This window comes from Asterias amurensis, chromosome 15 (assembly GCF_032118995.1).
Source record: "Asterias amurensis chromosome 15, ASM3211899v1".
Classification (NCBI taxonomy): domain Eukaryota; kingdom Metazoa; phylum Echinodermata; class Asteroidea; order Forcipulatida; family Asteriidae; genus Asterias; species Asterias amurensis.
The window spans coordinates 3923812-3944059 of NC_092662.1; the positions used below are offsets into that span (position 1 = coordinate 3923812).

Sequence of the window (20248 nt, forward strand, 5' to 3'; positions counted from 1 at the left end):
AAGATGAAAAATACATACAGAATAAATAACAATGGCCTTCATTGGACAGTAGAGGGCGATATTTAAGTTAGTGATGAGTTTTATAGGGAAGGATAGAAGGCAAGAATAAGTTTGAAATGAGCATGAGATCTTATTTTAAATTTATCCAAAAACGTGATTAGAATTAAACGCAACAATGGCTTTGTATTTCGTCTAGCAAAGTAATAAAACAAAACACAAAAGACAAAATACACCTATATAATTCAACGGGAAAAAATCACTTTCAGTGACTTATATACTTATTTACTTTTTTGTTTTGGGGGCGAGTTGGGAAGCAAAGAAAGTAATTTTCTGCTTTTTAATTTTTTTTTTAATGTAATAAACCACATGGAAAACTGACAGGTTAAAGTTAATAACTGGGGGTTGACCCAAGAAAAATTGACTAAAGTGACATTTGAACCACTGACCATCGGATTAACAGGCCAGCGCTCTATCAACTGAGCTATATATGTTACTTAAGGGCAGCTTCTGACTGGTACCCTGGAACAAAGGCACTAGGGTGACCACCAACAAAGAGCTGAATAGCTCAGTTGGTAGAGTGCCAGCATTTCATCCGGTGGTCATTGGTTCAAATCCTGTTTGAAATTTGTCTTTAATACTTCACTAAATGCTTAACTTTTGTAACCAGTTTACAACAAATAATATGTACCTCTCCACCAACCCACCAAACTACCGTCAACTTCAAAGTCACGATTCCCTTTCTTTAAAAGCTATCCTTAAATCTTTTGTAAGTTCATGACAATTTACCGCGAATACTTCTCTCAAAACAGTGCACCTACATATTGGAATTCTTCAAACCAGAACACTTGACAAAACCAAGTGTACTCCCTTCAAACTACCATCAACTACAAAGTCTTGGTTCCCTTTCTTTGAAAGTTAGTTTATGTTTCTCTTAATGGAATTCTTTAAACCAGAACATTGGCAAAAACAATGACAAATGCAACAAACCACCATCAATTTCAAAGTTACGATTCCTCTTTTTTTCTAAGTTCGCCTTTAATTTATGTTTCTCTCAAAAGCAAAACAGCTTAATATTGAAATTCTTTAAACCAGAACATTGGAAAAAACAATGAGTAATTCAACAAACCACCATCAACTTCAAAGTCACGATTCCCTTTCTTTGAAAGTTAGCCTTAAATTTGTCTTCCATGACTGGGTTTGTTCACCGCTTCCTAAAACAAATTGCCCCAAGTAGTCATCAAAGTTTCAAGATATCATTCCTTGCCTGAAAGAAACTCTTGAGTTTTTTATTTATTTGTTTCCCCATCGTCTCTGGTTTGTTAGTCAGGCTATAGTCTGAAAAAAAATCGATCTGAGAAATCTCCTCCTATCCAATAAAAATGTCACTATTTTCACTGAAGATTCACAATGGCATGTAATTTGTGAACCGTAGCGCCACGCCACGGTCTCCTCCGCCAATATTACCTGAATACTGATAATAATAAATGTCAATAGTATTAGCCAAAAAGATTATAATGAAATCTGTGTACGCGGCTCATTTGGTCAATGATTGACAGACGAGAACAATCTAATGGTCTCTCTGCCTTTTAGGGCATTATTTTCACTCCAACAAGCCATGCGCGCTGTGAAGTGCTTGAGGGGGGGACACAGAGCAAGTTTTGTTTGTGTAAGAACGCACACAATAGCTCAGATAAACAATGGAAACTGTAGCAAAATGGAAAGGAGACTGGCGATAGAAAGCGGTTACTGTTTCATCTTGAAGCGGGCGATAATTTTGATAATGGGTTGTTTACAGAGTCATCACGCAAGAACTGCACAACCAATAGTTATGCAGATTTCCCATGGGCCTCATTCCATTTCCCTCTCATTTAAGTGATCCAGATAATATTGCCTAAATTTTCCTTCCATCGCCACAGATGAACACCCAAAGAAATCAGCAAAATTTTTATTATTGTGTAATACTGAGTATTTAAAAAAGTAACTGTTTTCTCTCAAATTCACCTCCAGGTAACCATCTCCCTTATTTATAAGATCCCTTGGGCACCTAGCAGAAACAATGACTCTAAGAAACATTAGATCAATAGTATGAGTCTTATGATCATCCACAACTAACAGACCAAAGGAACGTCTTTCCAAGCAATACCTCTTTGAGAACTCAAAGAACAAAGAACTCTAACTACAACTAACTCCTTTTGTTTCTACATGTAGCAGAAAACAAAAGAGTTCTTGTTCTCTGATCTTGCAGAGAGCAGAAGCTGGTGGATCTTTGGGAACAAGGAAACAAAAAGAGCCTTTGTTCTTGCAGGTGGATCTCTTAACACGATGTGCATTGTTTTACTGTGGGAGCATATCGCTTTTAACATGCCAGAGATGTGTGATAGGGTTAGGGTTACCTTTGGTAATTTAACAAAATTGTGTACCTTTGGTAATTAAACAAACTTTGACTCAATTGGTCATCAAAGTGGCAAAAGTACAATCAAAGAAAAAACACCCCCGTTTCCAAGATTTGTGTACTTTCAGATACCTAAAAAATGCTTCAGGCCCGAAGTCTTTTATTATTCGAGTGAGAAAATTACCTCTTTTCCAAGAACTGCATTACTGCAGAAGAAGCCGTTTCTCACAATGTTTTATACTATCAACAGCTCTTCATTGCTTATTACCAAGTTAATCTTTATGCTAACAATTTAGTATCACTAACAGTACCCAGTGTCTTTTAAGGGCACTAAGATTGAAGAGCTAGAATGCTTTATCATTTAGATTCTGAAGTACCCCTTTCAGTCTTCAAAGACTTACACAGGTGAAGTGAAGAACCTTTCCTTCAAGGTTTCAACCCATTGAACAACACACAATAAGCTCCACCGGTATATTATTAAAAACCCTTTTAATATACAGCTATAAATACCAGCCAGGAAGCGTATTTTCACAAAACAAACTGACCCTAATCAGTTTCCAATGCTCAAATTAAAAACAACACTGGTGGCTCGTGCTAGTATACAAAAATCACAAAACACTGGGGCTCTCTTTCTTTAACAAAAGAAAAAGTTTAAAAAACAGCACTGGGGATGGAATAAACCTTCTGCATGGTGGCGTGGCCTGCCAATTCTAATTACAGCAGAAACTCCCAAACAATATTACAAAAAAAATATATATAAAAATGGAAAAGTCAATAATTGATCATCCATAATTCTGTACTCGTAAATGTGAATCTCTTTACGGTTCAGTCTCCCATAAGGATGAGCATCACCCCACCTTCTCCAGGACCGCTCCAGGTCCGCAGGGATTTGGCCTTGGACAACGCACTCGGGTCTCTACGGGGAGATACAGCGAACCTTTCTTTTAATATGACAGTAAACATGAACATTAATTGTGAGTGACGGCTTGTCAATTTGGGAATATAATTACATTGATGCTGGGTAAAGTCTCATGCTTGGTTGGCTAAATCCTGCTTTTGAGTTGCGAGGGCCCTGACAGTAAAGTGTGAAGATTATCCAAGAATTGATACTTACAACTGTTATAACTGATAAGGATGTACATTTTCCTATCCCCCAGTTGGACAAGGATTTTTTCACATCAGGAATTCAATGAGAAGTTTTAGACAAAAATTTGTCCTTAAAGGGAAATTACGCCAATTATTTGGTAGCTTGGATAAAGCGTATTAGAAATTAACATTATCCTGAATTAAGCTTTAGAAACAGTACTTGTTTGCTATTTTTGTTGAAAACAGCATGACAGTAACTTTATTTGTATCCTCTGCTTCATTCATTCCCTTTGATTTAATAGTTTTTCAAGTTTTTGGAAGCCAGTTAAACATAAAACCAATTGAGCTACCGTAACCGAAGTCCAACATCAATGGGATAACAAGGAGGCACCAATGATGTTCCTTAAAAATCTGGTGTTGTAAAATTGTTGGAGTTCATATACTCCTTAGCACTCAGTAATTGTTTAAATTTTTCTCTAAGATCAAAGCATTTCATGGAATAATATTTCAAGGGAAGTCTTTCACCATCACCTCCTTTAAACCGTGTAAGTTACTTGTAAATCTATAAACCTTTTTGATTTTTGTTTTTACTCATGTACACTGAGAGAAAACTAAGAAACAATATCAAAGAAGACTCTCTAGTGGGTGATATAGCAAACATAAAAATTGTTTGTTTGATTTGACTTTGTGAACAAAAACCAATGGGGAGGGGTAGTGGACAAACTAAGACCAACATTTTTCAAAGCATACTGATCGTAACGTCGAGTTGAAACCAACGGTTCTTTTCAGAACCACCCCAACTCATTGAGAGATAGTCATAACATGTTGTTCAGCAAACTTTTCCATATAAGAACAACATGGAGACACAAAAGAGAAGTCAAAATCTATTACATTGGAAGAGTGTGCATACATTCTCAACTGTACAAAATGAAACAAAATATGAAAGCAAAGAAGTGAGATTTCATCTGCTACTTTTGCGAGAAGATTGATATTTTCAAGAAGAGGAGTTAAATTTGCATTGATCACAAGGAAATTATCAATTTCCTTATTATTTATATCAATTCAAATTGATTTACAGCCGGTTTCTTCAATAAGTATCTATTACAGGATATGGATTATGCTACCATCTCTGACCACTCAAACACAGTCTACACATAACGGTATAATTTACCAGCGATAGCACCAACATTGTAGCACTTATTTCACTAACATTAGTCACAATAAATTATTTCATACATCTTAGGGTTGCAATTTGTTTTTTTGTGGCAGAAAAATTGTCATCTGTATGAAACACTAAAAAAAAAGAAAAATGTTCAAATGACGGTGATGCGAAATGTGAAGATTTCCAACGGTCAGGTTTTAAGTGATTTTATTTTTATCAAATTAATTTTTCTTGGTGCTTCGGGAGGACATCTATGAAGTGAAAGGGTCAACTTAATTTTTTAAAATGCTCTGAGTGGTGTTCTTGGCTTCTCGACATATGATCCCAAAATGAAAGAAGGCATTTTTTTTATATACCTTCTGTCTTTTTTATTTTTATTTCTACGAGACCGTCTCCAGCTTGAGTCTCCATTTAGGGGTGTCATCAATCAAAACTACACTTGCGTCTGAGACTTTGAACGCTGGTGGGAAAGAGATGGGGACGGTTAAAGACGACTAGTTTTTTAGAGGTTCGAGGGGAGAGGAACAACAAGGAATATTCCAAAATTGAAGAGCAAACATCGTCTACCATCTCAGGTGACGCTGGAGCTTGCCCTATTTAATGAATAACCCCAAAGCATTTAAGGGTTGTTTATTAATGAGCACTTAACTAAACTAACTGTTGGGATATGGTGCTTGCCGAGCCAGAAATGCAGTTTGGTCATGCTTTTAAATACTCCATGTTAAGGTACAATCAAACAAACATATGTGGTCGGCTGGGAACGAGAGGGGACGAGGGATGGGGGGGTGGTGAGAAAGAGAAAAGAAACGGTCAATATTGGAATATGTTCAATTAAAAACTTGATGTTGGGTTAATGAGTAACTGGGAGTGTATTGGCTGCCGACCACTTAGGGGCAAATGAGCAAGGAAAAGCACTCAGTGCAATCAGAAAAAAAGAGCAAAAAAAGTCTATGTACAGAAGACAGAATGGAAGTAAACATTATCCAATTGAATTGAAGGGCCCTGTGTACACAATCTCTAATTAATAATTGACCAATGTGTGCTGCGAGAGAGCACCGTTTTTTTTGTTTGGTTGTTTTTATCTGCAGTTGATTATTGCTAGTTGATGGCTAGTTTTGATAGTGTGCGCACACACAGATACCCAAATAAATTGCGCTTAACCAACAGTCGCCTTGGTCGAGAGAAATGTGTCTACACATGCAAAACAGTTTCACTAAAAGAGGGGGGGGGGTAGTGTTGGGGAGAAACAATGTTTCCCCTCCATGGAGCGATGGAAAAAGAAATGTAAAGAAACTGGTGGATTAAAAAAAAATGGTTGAAGATGATACACAAACAGTGTCTTAGCCAGGAATTTGGAAAGTGGTAGTGCAAACTGAAAAAGTGGGAGTGCAACCTAAAATCACTACCAAAAAAAATAGAAACATTGTGTACACAAAGTTCACATCTTGAAAATAGACACACAAGTTACTGGATGAAGAAACTTTGAAGGCCATTCCTCTTTAAAGGGGCACATTACTTTCGGACTTGGTGGTTTGGGGCTATAAATGCATTTGTTATTAAATGAATAGGGCTAGACTGATGTTGTACCATCATGATTCACAAAAATATCACTGGAATTGTGTGCCATGTTGTAGAACCAAATTTTGCACTCCTGACCAGAAACAAATTTCTACCATTAAATCATTTAATACCAAAACATTTTCCAAGAGCTATCCAAAAACACTTTGTTTTGAATGTACATCTCTTGAAAATTCATGCTCTCAAATCAATGTACAGCCTGTATCCATCTTCATGTAATAGTCTTTAGTATATGTTGACCATTATGGGATTGATATGCCAGGCTGTATGCTTTGTTTGTGAAAGGGCAGGGGCACCAAGGCATTTTCTCCTTAATAAAGGGCACCCTATAAGGAAATTGTAAAATTCTACATTTTAAGGACACCAAGACAATGACCAGGGGGCATGGAGGCAATAACCTTTGTCGCCTCTGTGAAGTATCAGGCCTGGTATGCATGCTGCAGTGGTAATACTTTATTAGAGAATTCAGAAGCCACTTTGTCAGCTATATCCATTATCTGCAAACCAAGCTTGACAAGGCCAACAACTCAGTACGGGTTTGGGCGGAACAGCTATATCACTGCAGCACAAAACTTGAGAAAAATGCTTATCCAATGACCAGAGTTCCAACATGTTCCCAGTCCCTTAATGATAGACTAGCTACGGAGTTGGGACGGTGCAAGAAAAACATGTAGAAATGGGAATATACCGATAATAATGACACCAAAATGCGGATTATGATCACCCCAATGCCACACCTTAACTACGGTGCACAGCCCCTGAGGAGCAGTGCTGCCTTGAAGATGAGAAGGCTATGAGATGCGTAGAAATTGGCAAACACTTGAAGAGTTATCTCCCACTACTCCTTGTGTCCTTTTGCCAAACAGAGGTATGCATGCATGCTTCTTTCAAGCCCCCCTGGCACTAAACCACTGACCATTTAAGATGACAAATGTTTAGAGATTTGTTGCAGGGTAATTATTTTAATTAGAGGACTGAAACGATATACACTCCTTCCAGTAGTCAATCATATTTCATACTTTTCCGAACCCTCATTTTGCAATTGTCACTTAAACCTATCGAAGCCTGAAATGGGCATAGGCTTTAAATTTATTAAAAGGCATGGGTCAGAGATGTCAAAAGCATTTTGCAAATTCCCCCTTTACTTTTATAGGAGCACCTCAAAAATAATAAGTACAGCCATTGTTGATGTAAATCAATACATATACTGTTGTCACTAGTTACAAAGGTGAACTAAGCAACCCAGCCACAATGGCTTATATGGTAGTGAAAGAGCGCCCTCTGTTGTCCAAATTGGTGAACAAAAACAATGGCTTTATAATAGACCTGCCATCGATTTCACCAAACTCTTCCTAACTTAGGATTAATCTTAGGACTTAGGATGAGTTAAGTTCCGTGTCCAAAGGCGTACGACACACTGAACCCATCCTAAGTTAGGACGGGTTACTCGTCCTAACTTGAAATAGGATTGATCCTAGCGTTTCGTGAAATCGGCTGCTGCTGAGGTACCCACCAACCAAGCGTTGTATCATTATTATCAATGTAATCAAAATGAGGTTGAGGCTAATTCCTTCAAATCCAAATAATACTTTACCCTCATGGAACAAGATGATGGCAATGCAATAAACACAAACAGTAAACTGAAAGAACGACCCAAAATAGACTTAAAATCATGCAATGATGAAAACATTTTAATTTCAACAATTTGTCAGTGACAAATTTCAACAACAATAAAATGACAGAACTTTTTTTTAAGCCCGGTTCATACTTCCTGCAGACACAAATGCAAATTGAATTTTGACGCCAAAGGCTGTTTTCAAAGTGAGTGTTTCTCAGGAGTTGTACACAGCTCAGCTGTTGCGAATTATTTGTGGCGAATTATTTGTGGCGAATTATTTGTTGCGAACTTGTGACGTCAAAATTCATACTGCACTCGCATTTGCAGGAAGTATGAACTGGGCTTTAATCTTTTTCAAAGTGGATAAGTAGATGAATCATGCAAACTGATGGAACATTTGTTTAGTAAGATGAGTAAAACGAATGATGAATGGTGTATAACAATATTTTATCCTCAGATAACATCCGGGTGAACAGGTGTGTGAACAAAGAATACCGTTTACATTTTTTTTGTCAGAGGTTTTGTGCATGGGTATACCTGGGCCCAATTTCATGGAGCTGCTTAAGCCGAAAAAACTGCTTAAAAAAACCCTGCTTAGCAATAGTTAGCAGGAAACCAGTCACAAATTGAACATGTTACATGGTATTTTGGCTGGTAACCATATTCTGGTTAGCATAATTTTGTTTTGCTTAGCTTATGTTTGTGCTTGAGCAGCTATTTGAAGTTGGGCACAGTAGGTGCTTATTCTGAACGCCGCAAAAATCCATACTCTCAGTAGATACTACAATAGGATCCTTTTGTTTGAAAATATTTTAACAAAAGAAATTTAATTTCACCTATAATCTTTCAATCTAATCAGCGTCAACAATTGCAGATGATGTCATTTCGCTTATCTACATGTCCGTCATCTTGTCAATTGACGCCTAAAATGACAAGGAAAAGCTAATCTGAAATTATTGGTTCCTAATGACGATAGTGGCTACATTTCCGTGATTAAAGTGGTAGCTAGCACGGAGCTTTAGCATCCCACTGTCAGCTTAATAACTTAGTGTCATGATTAAGCAATCAAAACGGTGAGGAAATTTACATCAAAATGAACCTCCGTGAAGGCTGATGAGAAGTTTAAGTACTCTGCACACCAGAGACCATTTCCCAGGGATCATTTCGAGCATTTACATATTCACCAGCTCTCAAGAGTAAGGCCAGACTTTATTCTTACTCTGCTCCTTTTGGATAGCGCAGCATGACAGAAAACTGATCTTAACTTTTGTGAAGCTGGCCAAAGGTTATTTTGGGTATGAAAGGATAAAAGAAAAAGGAACTAAAAAACTATTGGCATTGTAGGCTGCCATATTAACATCGGTTGTGTGATTTTTGCACTTACATAATAGGGAGGTTTAGCTGCACATTCCGCCTCAACATGAAGACGAACGTCAGAAAATTGTGTCAATAAAATCCCTCGTTTTTAGCGTACGTGAAGTTACCATTTTTCACGTCAGGTATGTTTGTGAGCGCAGATGTCCTTCGTGAGCATGCAATAAGCCCAAAAGTGGCAACGTCACCCAGAAACAATACAATTTTTTTTACCTTCATGTATTTGCTCGCATAACATGCAGCTAAACCTCGCTTATAACTTCCACTGAGCTCTAACATTGGTGTGAATGTTAGACACTAGAACGCAGCCCCGGACAGAGTTATTATCTTTTTCTACATGAATAGCTTTTAATATTTTCATGGCAAGTACAAATTGTTTCTAAGCTTGGCTATCTTTTTAGCTCGAGCAGCTCTATAAAATGAGGCCAATGTTAGAAAATATGACTCGAGTTTGTAAACACTGTTAAGTGGATGAATTGGTGCAATGAAGCTGAAAACAAATGTATGAAACTAATGGTGTGTGGGGCCCCTCTACGAGAAATTGACAAAATTAATGTCAAAATATTGCATCAGTGCATCGAGGTCATGTCTTAATACAACCTTAGAGGAGTTCCGCAACAAAAACAATGATTGATAAAACAATGGTATGTGAACAAGAACTTTAGAATGTAAGTGAACTATAAATAATGGTTCCTCAATATGTGCAACACAACATCATGAATCATCTTTAGTACGAATTTATAAATGTAGAAGTCACTTACATAGATTATTTTAATTACGTTTTATTCCAAAGCGAGGAGCTTCTTAAGACAGGTGACCAACAAGGCATGGTTTGAACAAGTTGGCCACAACTGTTGTTGAGCTTATATGAACGTAATCAAATAATACACCAGTAACATCTACACTTATTTGGATGAAAAACACATTCACTTCATAATTTATGATATACCAACAATTCAGATGAACTTATTTAATGACACAAGCAAGAAGGCCATGAGAACCAAAACAGGTGCATCTGATTTTTGGACAAAAAGCCTTATTTTGGTTTTTAAAAGTAAATAAATAAAAATATAACAAAAACCTGTTCCCCTGTCCCTATACTAAAGCACATCAAACCTTACTTATGAGGTATGTAACTATTACATGTACATCTTTTTAATTTCTTTGCAGTAACCACTGCCAATGACAAGATTCCAACTCGTTACTTGGGTACGCTCGCTAGTCTAGTGATTACAACATCTGCTCTAGAAAGCAAGAGTTAATTATGGGTATGAATCCCAACCTAATAAATAACCCAGGAGATTTGTTTTCCCTGCAGGACTTGAAAACACACAGCAGTGAAAGGGAAAAACCAAAATCCATGTACTCTTTATCCCCGATGCAATTATAACACCAAGGTCAAGATTCCAATTTTCTTTCCATCAAGTTCAAAACATTACAGTTTTCTTCCAAGTGGATTATACAGAAGCATAACAACTATCATACATGAACTCATCTATGTATTTTTATGTCCCACAAGGGAAACTGCAGCAGTATACAGTTACTTAAGACTCCCCGTAAATTTCCATTTTTAAGGATACATACATAACTGAGAACAATGGATTTACCAAGACAGTCTGCTGCCACCAAGTGTCGGAAATAATCTCTCATCTGAAGTTTACCTGCTGGTATTTTAGTATTGAAACCGCTCTCCAAAAATAGATCAAATTTGACCAGCTCAATTCTGTGCGCTAAAATGTTTACCAATGGCAAGGTTTGGATAACACCGAGGTCTTCCTGGTTGGTTTATGCAGACCCAATCTGTAACATGTGATTGGACGTAAAGATCAAACTCATTTATCAAGTTCGGGCGGTGTGTTCTTTGACGCTCAAAAACACATAGGATTGCTGTTCATGTATCTTCCACCCAAACGATGATGATGTAGCCCCAATTTGTACAGTGTCGTTCTCGACTGATTCCAACCTCGTCCCCATGGTTAACTTTGTTTCCAACCATGTTTACAATGAGAGAGCGGTCCACATTGTACTGCTAAACACAAATTGGGGACGAGGTTGGACTGATCCGTGCTGAGAGGTGATGTGTGATCTTGTTCCACATATATTGTCCTCAAGTCGTGTTCTCATTGTTCGGGCGTGCGAACAGCGCACTGGGCCAAGAAAAAACACCGCCCGGACTCAGTCTCTTGCATGTCTATGACCAAATTCACCTCACGTTGTAGAGAAGCAGTATATTCGATATTCCACAACTGTATTATAACCAAGACCACAGCAGCCTTTGACCTTTTACCTTGTTTAAGATTTCCATGGATGGAAGATGGTGATTCTTTACTGAGAGTGAGAGGAACTTGCATCTCCTCCTGCTCGTCTCAACAGCTCCATGGGGTCCTCTACGGTATCTTGGATGGATTTCTTGGCTGATGAAGAACAAGTGCAAAGAGATAAGACTTTAATAGATAAGGCTTGTATGTTTGAAAGACAATAAGGTCAACTAATAATGGTTACAGGACACATTTTGTAATAGCCCCCCAAAAGAATGTTTTGCTGAGATCGTAAAAACATATCCTTTTTTTCTTCTTAAAAAGTAGAATACAATGATCCACACAAATTTGCCTCAAAATTGCGTGGTTTTCCTTTTACTGTGCGAATAAACATGGTCGGCCATTTATGGGATTCAAAAATTTGACTCCAATTTTACGAGGTAAAAGGAAAACCGTGCAGTTTCGAGGCATTGTTTGTGTGGATCATCGTATTATACTTTTACAACATCTTTCTACCCATATGCATTTTATAACAAACGGTTACAAACACTTTTCAAAGACCAACTCGACCGATCCAAGGCAGTGTGTTCCTTTAACATTTAGCTTCATTGAAGCGAGCTAATTAAAACACCTGTAGCAACTCACCGAGTAACTCTACCCGTTTCCTCAAGTACTCGTCACTGCTCTCAGCAAAACTCATCATTTGATGACTACTTGTATGTATACGGTCTACCCCCAGTTGGAGTTTGCTGGATGCTTGGCGCGCCCAGGTTGTGATCTTACCAAGGTCCGGTAGTTGGGAGAGCATTTTCTTCTGGTCCTTTGTGAGACCATCGGGGGCCTTCAGGAGAGGTTTCTCTGGCTCTGGATTGGCCAACACTCTGCGGTCAAACGGTAATTGTTAATGGCACTGGACGCTATTGGTAATTACTCAAAATAATTGTTAGTATAGAAACTTACTTGGTAACAAGCATTGGAGAGCTTTTGATAGAATGAAACATTGTGAGTAACGGCTCCCTCTGAATTAACATAGTTTCAGACTTTTTATTGATCTTTGTTAATCTTTACGTTTAAAGGATTCTACATTTTTTATGATCACATGTTCATTAGTCCATACATTGTTAGATATCAATGTTACATTGACATAATTGGTTTGCTTCAGGCATCAATTAAGCAGTTACAGTTATCAAAGTAACTTCAATTTAGAAACAAACAACTCCATTTGCAAGTAATGTGAGCTCAAAACTTGGACAGGCAGAACCACATCACTGGTCAAATAACTTCCCCAGGGGAAATAAACTCTTTGAAAAATAAACGCCCAATTATGAACCAAATGTGTCCGCTGACATTTAGGAAATTAATAGTTCTGATATTAATTACAAAATCCTGATTTGAGGTTTTAAAATGGTTTTCTCTCGGACATGCACCAGTGCTTGCATCAATAGAGGATTTATGTTGCCCTAATTGAAGTGTACACATCCTATGCATGAGCTCAGCAACTCCTAAATGTTGGTTCTATCACTACTCAATTAGAAGTCTACAAAGAGCGTCAAGTGAACACTCCTCCAAAAGTCTAATATTTTTCATCTCGAAGCAGTGCCGTCAGTAAAGTACTAAAAACACACCCAGGACATCAACTCGAACAAGGATTATGGCACTCTCAGATCAAGAAGTTGCGCTACTAGTTCTCATCCTTGTGATCAGCATAATTGGTCTTCTAATAAACAGTATCTTTATCTGTATTGTGGCACGCATCAAGTCCCTGCAGACTCCCTTCAATGTCATCTTATGTAACCTTGCTGCGGCCTGTCTCTACATCCTGACTCTAACTCTAGTTCTCACTGCATTAATCTGGAATAGCCTTGATAAGACGGATTTCAACAATGAAATTAACACATTGGTTTTTGTTTATGGTATAGCATCTGACTTGTTTGTATCATTCCTTGCAATTGAGCAAATTCTAGCCACGTTTGTAGCAAAAAAGTACTCCTCGTTTTTCAAAAAGAAGCTCCGATTAGCGGCAATCTGTGCAGGAAGCTGGATCTTGGCTGTATTGTCTTGGGGACTGCTGAGGCTATATAAACATTTCACAAAATCTGTCATTGTATTCGTTCCTGCTTCCCTATTTGAATCATCTTTGTTTCTTACTGTTCACGTCATCTTGTACTTGTACATTTTTACAAGACTTTTGCGGCATCCCCTGGGATCGCCGATTGTTCAGCGAAGAGTTTTGATAAAGTTGATCAAAACATCCGTTGCTATGTTTGTAAGTAAGGCCGCCAGAATCGTTTGTCTTACTTTATTACTCCAAGACCACCAGCTGCAACGGTTACTGCTCTTAATCTCAGGAGTTGTATACGTAACCACTGCAACCATTGATCCAATTATATACGGCTATCTGCGAATCAACTTGAAGACTACAGCAGACAACTTATGCAGCGGCTGTTTCTGCACGGAGCCCCAAGTAATAGCAAGCGGCACAGCTAGCCTTCAACTAAATTGCTGATCAGAACACAACACTCCGTCCAAGGTATCACAGACACCCAACAAGCAACAAAATGACCAAGAGAAACAGCCAAGTGTTGAAAGTTGAACAAGTAGAGTAGCCAAACCATTGTGAAACCAGTATGCCAGCACTTCAAAATCCAACAGCATGTTTGGTTTGATTCTGATGAATTGAGGATGTCACAAGTAAATTGATCATGCTTTACATGGGACCAGGCATACAACCATAAGCAGGTCTTTTAACTTTAGTTATTTTCAGACTTTGGGCTACAAGACTCAAGTAACTAACCTCTCTGCAGCTTCAGCCTCCTCCGTGTTCCCTCGTAGTAGCTCCTCCCACTTCTCGCTCTCCTGTGTTAATCTCTCCGTTTGTTGACGGATCTCTGCGATTGTCTTTTCCAATGCCTTGTTCTCAGGGTTGGGTAGATAGCTGTTAGGAGTGGAAATGGTTTAGATAGCTTAGGATTTCTCAAAATAATTTAAGTTTTTAATCTAACTTAACCACTAAACGGCAAATGATGGATATAAACATTTTATTGTCAAGGACACAGAAATGGAGGCCCGATAAAGCCGTACTTGAAGTGTCCGTTTCTGTTCAGTGATGACATTTTTATTGCAATTATGTGTTGGACACATGCACGTGATCAATATGCATATGAAGTCACCTGTTTGGTGAGCATAGACCTTATGCATTGATGACATCTTAGAGGTTAATTGATAACAAAGCAATCAAAACTCACAGATTTATACGCGCGGCACACAGGTTTGGCCTATGAACAACCGCTTTTTGATATCTAGGTGAGGGCGCCCCACTGATATGACATCATATGCATAAGATCTATTGTAGAAGGTACCAACCTGTTCTTCCTACTGCATGCTTTGTCTAATATTCCTTCCTGCTCCAGTGCATCTAAAGTGTTCTTGAAAGCTTCAGAAGCTACAAAACAATGATTTTTTCCGAAACAAATTTAAGTAAAAATGTAAGACATCATATTAAAGAGGCATATTGCTCTGTCGTGAAATTACACAAAAAAGCACAACACTTCAAGTGATGTTTAAGTGAATCATTGTATTCCACTTCTTAAATATCTCTCCAAACATGTTCATTTCAAAACAAAAACAGCACAAAGCACCCAAACCGAAAGCAACGTGCCTCATTAAGATTCTGCTGCATGTTGTAGCCCTGTTTCAAGTAAATTGCCCTTTCAGAGTATGTTTGAAGACCCCGGACCTAGTGTTAAGATCTATGTTACCCCAGTTTCTCCCAGCACCTTACCTTCCGTTTCGAACTCTTCCCATCCTTCCATGGCTGGGCACTCCATTCTAACTTTCTGTACGGTAAACTACAAATCAATATAAAATATTACATGCTATTATTTATTTAAACTTTTTGTTATACATATCAGGCATGCAACTCTTCCGCGTCTCCGCGGAATTCCGCGTTTTTGTTTTTTGTTTTACGTGAAGAAAAGAAAAACGAAAAAAAAAAAAAAAACGAAAACGAAAAAAAACAAACTTTTTTTTCCTTGTTTTCCCCGTTTTTTATTTTATTTAGCCTAATATATGCCTGGCATTAACAGTGTACAACTACAATCATGTAAAATAAGCCTAGTACATGCTAAAAATGCACCGAAGAGCATAAGAAACCTCAACATTTTCTAAGGTACCATTGTGGGTATCATGTCCCGTGGCGTTTCGGCTGCCTCGCTCTGCACTTGCCTTGTGCCTTTGAAAATTTTCCTCTTTTTTTTCAACGGGCAGTTGCATGCCTGACATATAACAAATGTAAATTTGAATGGGACGTAAAGCCATTAGTCCTGTGTGTTGTGTAATGCTAGTAAAAGAACCCAGTGCACTTATTAAAAAAAGAGATATGGTTTGATTGGCAGCATATTGCGCCTAGGTACATTGTAAACCATTGCATGGTGTTATAAAGGAATAGGTCTCATAGTTCAAATGTAGTCCCACATACCTTGCAGGAAATACTGTACGTTACAGGGCCAAGAGTGCATTGAGTGCCAGTTATGAGTGCCATACAAGAAGCCACAATTATTATAAAAGGCTTTTTTTTTCTCAATAGTTTTCCAAGCCACATCTAGACTCAACAAAGCATCAAAGTACACAAAATGGAAGATGACATACCAAATAATTTGAATTCAAACTGTTAAAAGTGAAAACCACATTGGTTTAGTTACCCCTTTTCAAAATGAGGGAAACAATAATCTTTATGGTGTACATTTTTTACCTCAAAGCATGCTTCCTGCAGCTGATATAACCTCTTGGCCTCCGGAATGTCGGTTGGGATTCTCTTGTGCAATTCTATAACAGTCAAAATTACCAACAAATCTAAGTCACACACAATAATCAAAAAGTTTTTTACATGAAGTGTCTGTTTTTTTTTAAAGTGCCTGTTAAGTCGGTGTTGTGGCCGAGCTATGCAGTCTTGTGTTGTCAGGAAGTGGGTTCAGGTCCTGGTGTCACCCAAGTTCTTGAGCAAGACACTTTTAATCATAATTGCTTTAGTCCATCTAATAGCCCATGAGCTGTGTAATGCATGCAAAAGAATTCTGCCGTCGATTTCACAAAACTCTTCCTAACTTAAGACTAATCTTAGGACTTAGGACGAGTCCCAACCCTGCACTGTAGCATGCAGACCTTGAGATTAATCCTAAATTAAGATGAGTTACTTGTCCTAACTCGAGATAAGGCGATTCCTACATCTTTGTGAAATCGACGGCTGTACACTTATTGAAGCCAGTTTGCGCCAGTTACTCCATGGTTAGCTGCAGATTGTGCTGCATTACCTTGTACAAGGTGGAATACAGCCCTGGGAGGTCCAGAGCATTTTTTTGGCCAGGGGGCTTTTTACCCCACGGTTACTCGGCAGTTTAAAACTGTGTCCATATTTCACAGCGTTCCGGCTGCGTGTTCCCAAGAATACCCCAGAATTTTACCGCTTACTCCTACTCCAGAGCAGGGGTGGCTATTCTCCGGGCTTTGCCCATTTGCCAGGGCAGACCAGGAGTAAAGTGATCATAGTATGAAGAAGATCAAAGAATAAAAAATATAAACGGATAACTTTCGGTATAGACCTTTTCGCAAATACTGGGGCGCGCGCGTAACGCTTGGAATTAGGTGCATTGTGGTCTAGCTGGTAGCAAAATTTGATCCATATCTATCCCACAATGCACCTCATTCAACAGTCTGCGCTTGCGCATTGGTATTTGCGATAAGGTCTATGGCGCCACCACTTTTTCACTTAATTTTATCTCATTGAGGTAAATTAGATACTATATTATATGATATATCGAATGAAAAAGTGGTGGCGCCACACGGAAACTTTTCCATATAAACTTCTGTTGCATCCAGTCATTGAATCTTTACCTGCGCATGATATATCAGTTGGAGGTAAGGACTTTCTGGAGCGCCCTCTTACAAAACTTGATCTTCTCTTTTTGCGTTCACTTCTCTTCTTACTGCTACTTGACATCTGGTGGACAAAGAAAAAACATATAATTTCAATAGTACAAACAGCAGGCTATATTTGTAGGTGTCTGAAGTATCAGGGCCCAATTTCATGGCTCTGCTTACCATAAGCAAAGAACTGACGCTTACGGAAGTAGGGAATTCTGTGCTAACGTCAAGCGTATTTAACGGGTTAGAGGGAAATTTTGGCTTGTGCGCATGCATACTACACGCTACTAGGCATTTTACGCTTAAACAGCTGTGCAGAAATTTGGCGCTTGCACATAAGCGGAGAACGATCAGCGTAAGCAGAGCCATTACCGCTCCAAAGGCTCCAAAACAGTGCTGCTCGTATCATTTTCTTGCAACCCAAATACACACACGCATCCACTCTTCTCAAACAATTACACTGGTTACCAGTTAAACAACGCATCACCTTCAAAACATCAGTGAACATGCACAAAGCACTCTCCAACGTACTTCCACAATACCTTACAGAGTCGCTAAATTTCAACAAACCTGGCCGGAGTGGGCTCCGCTCCGGCCAGAATCTTACAATCCCTCGCACACACAAAATGGCAGGGGACCGGTCCTTTTCAGTCGCTGGTCCCCGGTGCTGGAACGCCCTACCAAGTCATATTCGGAACACCAACACACTCCAGACATTCAAGAGTAAATTAAAAACACATCTATTCTCATAATCGTCTTTTCCGTAGCACTCTTCCAGCGCATTGAATTTTGTAAAATGCGCTTTATAAGTCTCATTTATTATTATTATTATTATTATTATTAAATCGGGCCCAGGTCTGTACATTAATATCTTACCTTTGTTTCTGGAGTTGATAATTTCAGGATTTTGTTCTGTAAAATAATTATCACCAAAAAGTTACATTAATAAGGGAAGGGTGTAAAATGTTGCATTGTTGTATTTATTATAGCAGTGGATCAGAATTTGTTACTTTGTCATTTGAGAAACACTAAAAAGAGCAAATGAAGAGAATTAAAGCCATTATACACTTTCGGAGCAGACAAAAAAAGTTTACAGATTTACAAATAACTTACAGGGTTTACAGAAGGTAATGATAAAAGACTTCTCTTGAAATATTATTCCATGAAATGCTTTACTTTTGGGGAAAACTTTAAAACAATTACCAATTCTCGATATCGAGAATTACAAATTTTTTTGAAACACATGTCATGACACGGCGAAACGTGCAGAAACAAGGGTGGGTTTTCCCGTTATTTTCTCATGACTCCGACGACCGATTCAAGCCTAAATTTTCACAGGGTTTTTATTTTATGAAGTTGTGACACGAAGTCAGGCCTTTGGACAATACTGTTTACCAAAAGTATCCAATGGCTTTAAAAGAGATTCTATGGCATGATGGCCGGTGTCAGTGAACTAAATAAATTTTCATAAAATGTTATTTTATATGGTTAAACCACTACGTTGTCGTTGATACATGAAGGAGGTAGGGCAGCACTGACTTGTATATTTGTTTTTAAATTTTAATCCATGTTTTATATATTTTTCTTAATATTTATTGCTGTTGTATCAAAGTGTTAAAAATAAAATCCTTCTTCAATTTGCGACCTTGGGCTTGGCCGTATTAAGAATTTGTAGAAAAGGTGATGTTGTGGTAGTTTTTAGACATTATGATGATACAGTACTTATCATAAAAAAAACTATGGAAAGGTTTCGAAACAAACTTCAACAAATCAAGTCATGGTCATGGATTCTAAATTCTATGACTTTTTGAGTACACAATAATTACAATACACATATCGCAACTGGTAAAGGTAAAAACTTTAACAAATCAAGTCGCCATGGTCATGGATTCTAAATTTTTGAGTTGAGTATCCATACACTCGCAACTGGTAAAGCCAAGGTAAACAATATATTATGATAGGCCTACAGTACTCATCATTAAGACATCAGTCATCACAAATATGATTCATATTATGATACTAGCCCACCTTATTGAGCTGTAATGGCTCCGCTTTTAACATCGGTCTCATCACTGTCACCATTGATGAGACCGATGTTAAAAGCGGATCCATTACAGCTCAACAAGGTGGGCTAATTATGATACAGCCCTGCTCATCATAAAAAACTATGGAAAGGTTCGAAACAAACTTCAAATTTTCTGAAGCAGCACTTTAAAGGAAGAAGAAGAAGAAGTCATGGTCATGGATTCTAAATTCTAGGACTTTTTGAGTACACAATAGAATAAAAACTAATCTAATGAATGGCACTGACGACAGTACAGAAAACTGTCCATCAGCATGCATCAGTCACTACAGTAGCTCTCACTACTTTGTTTATCACACATAATCTAAATAATGGCACTGCCGACAGTGACACCACCATAACTGACAGAAAACTGTCCATCACCCACTACAGGAGGAGCAGGGTCATGTAATTGTAATGTAAGTTACTAACTACTTTGTTTTATCACACATAATGTATGTTCTAACACGGTTTTTCTCGACTGAGTAATCTCACCGTATTGCACAAAATATGAACCGCTCGTCACTGTTGTAAAGTTTCAACAAATTTCTGACGTCTGCCAAATAAAAAAGGAAGCAAAACCTACAAAATAAATTCTCTGCACTGCAACATTGAACAAGTTTGTTTCTCGCGCTGTGTGGACCATTTCATTCAATTCAAGGGTAGAATTAAGTAACCATAAAAAACAATCATGTTTAAAAAATCTCATTTATACTCTCGCGTTTAATAAACGTTTAAAAATGTACCATCTGAAGAAGTTAAAAATATAACTCAATTTATTAAGTGACAATTTTGAACT

The 20248-nt window shown here is 38.0% G+C and overlaps 1 protein-coding gene across 2 annotated transcripts; it reads right to left on the reverse strand.

The window, feature by feature from the left end:
- Positions 1 to 7902: 7902 nt before the first annotated feature.
- Positions 7903 to 20083, reverse strand: LOC139947857 (kinetochore-associated protein DSN1 homolog). 2 transcript variants are annotated; one of them, XM_071945675.1, is made up of 10 exons: positions 19945 to 20083; positions 18264 to 18299; positions 17358 to 17463; positions 16219 to 16292; positions 15250 to 15316; positions 14832 to 14910; positions 14263 to 14403; positions 12114 to 12349; positions 11498 to 11624; positions 7903 to 8759 (listed from the first exon to the last, which is right to left on the reverse strand). In XM_071945675.1, the coding sequence occupies exons 3-9, from the start codon at positions 17461 to 17463 to the stop codon at positions 11536 to 11538; spliced, it is 792 nt and encodes a 263-aa protein (XP_071801776.1). In that variant the 5' UTR covers positions 18264 to 18299; positions 19945 to 20083; the 3' UTR covers positions 7903 to 8759; positions 11498 to 11535. The 2 variants fall into 2 exon arrangements, with proteins under 2 accessions (XP_071801776.1, XP_071801774.1); XM_071945673.1 differs by having other exon boundaries at positions 7903 to 11624.
- Between the last annotated feature and the right edge of the window lie 165 nt (positions 20084 to 20248).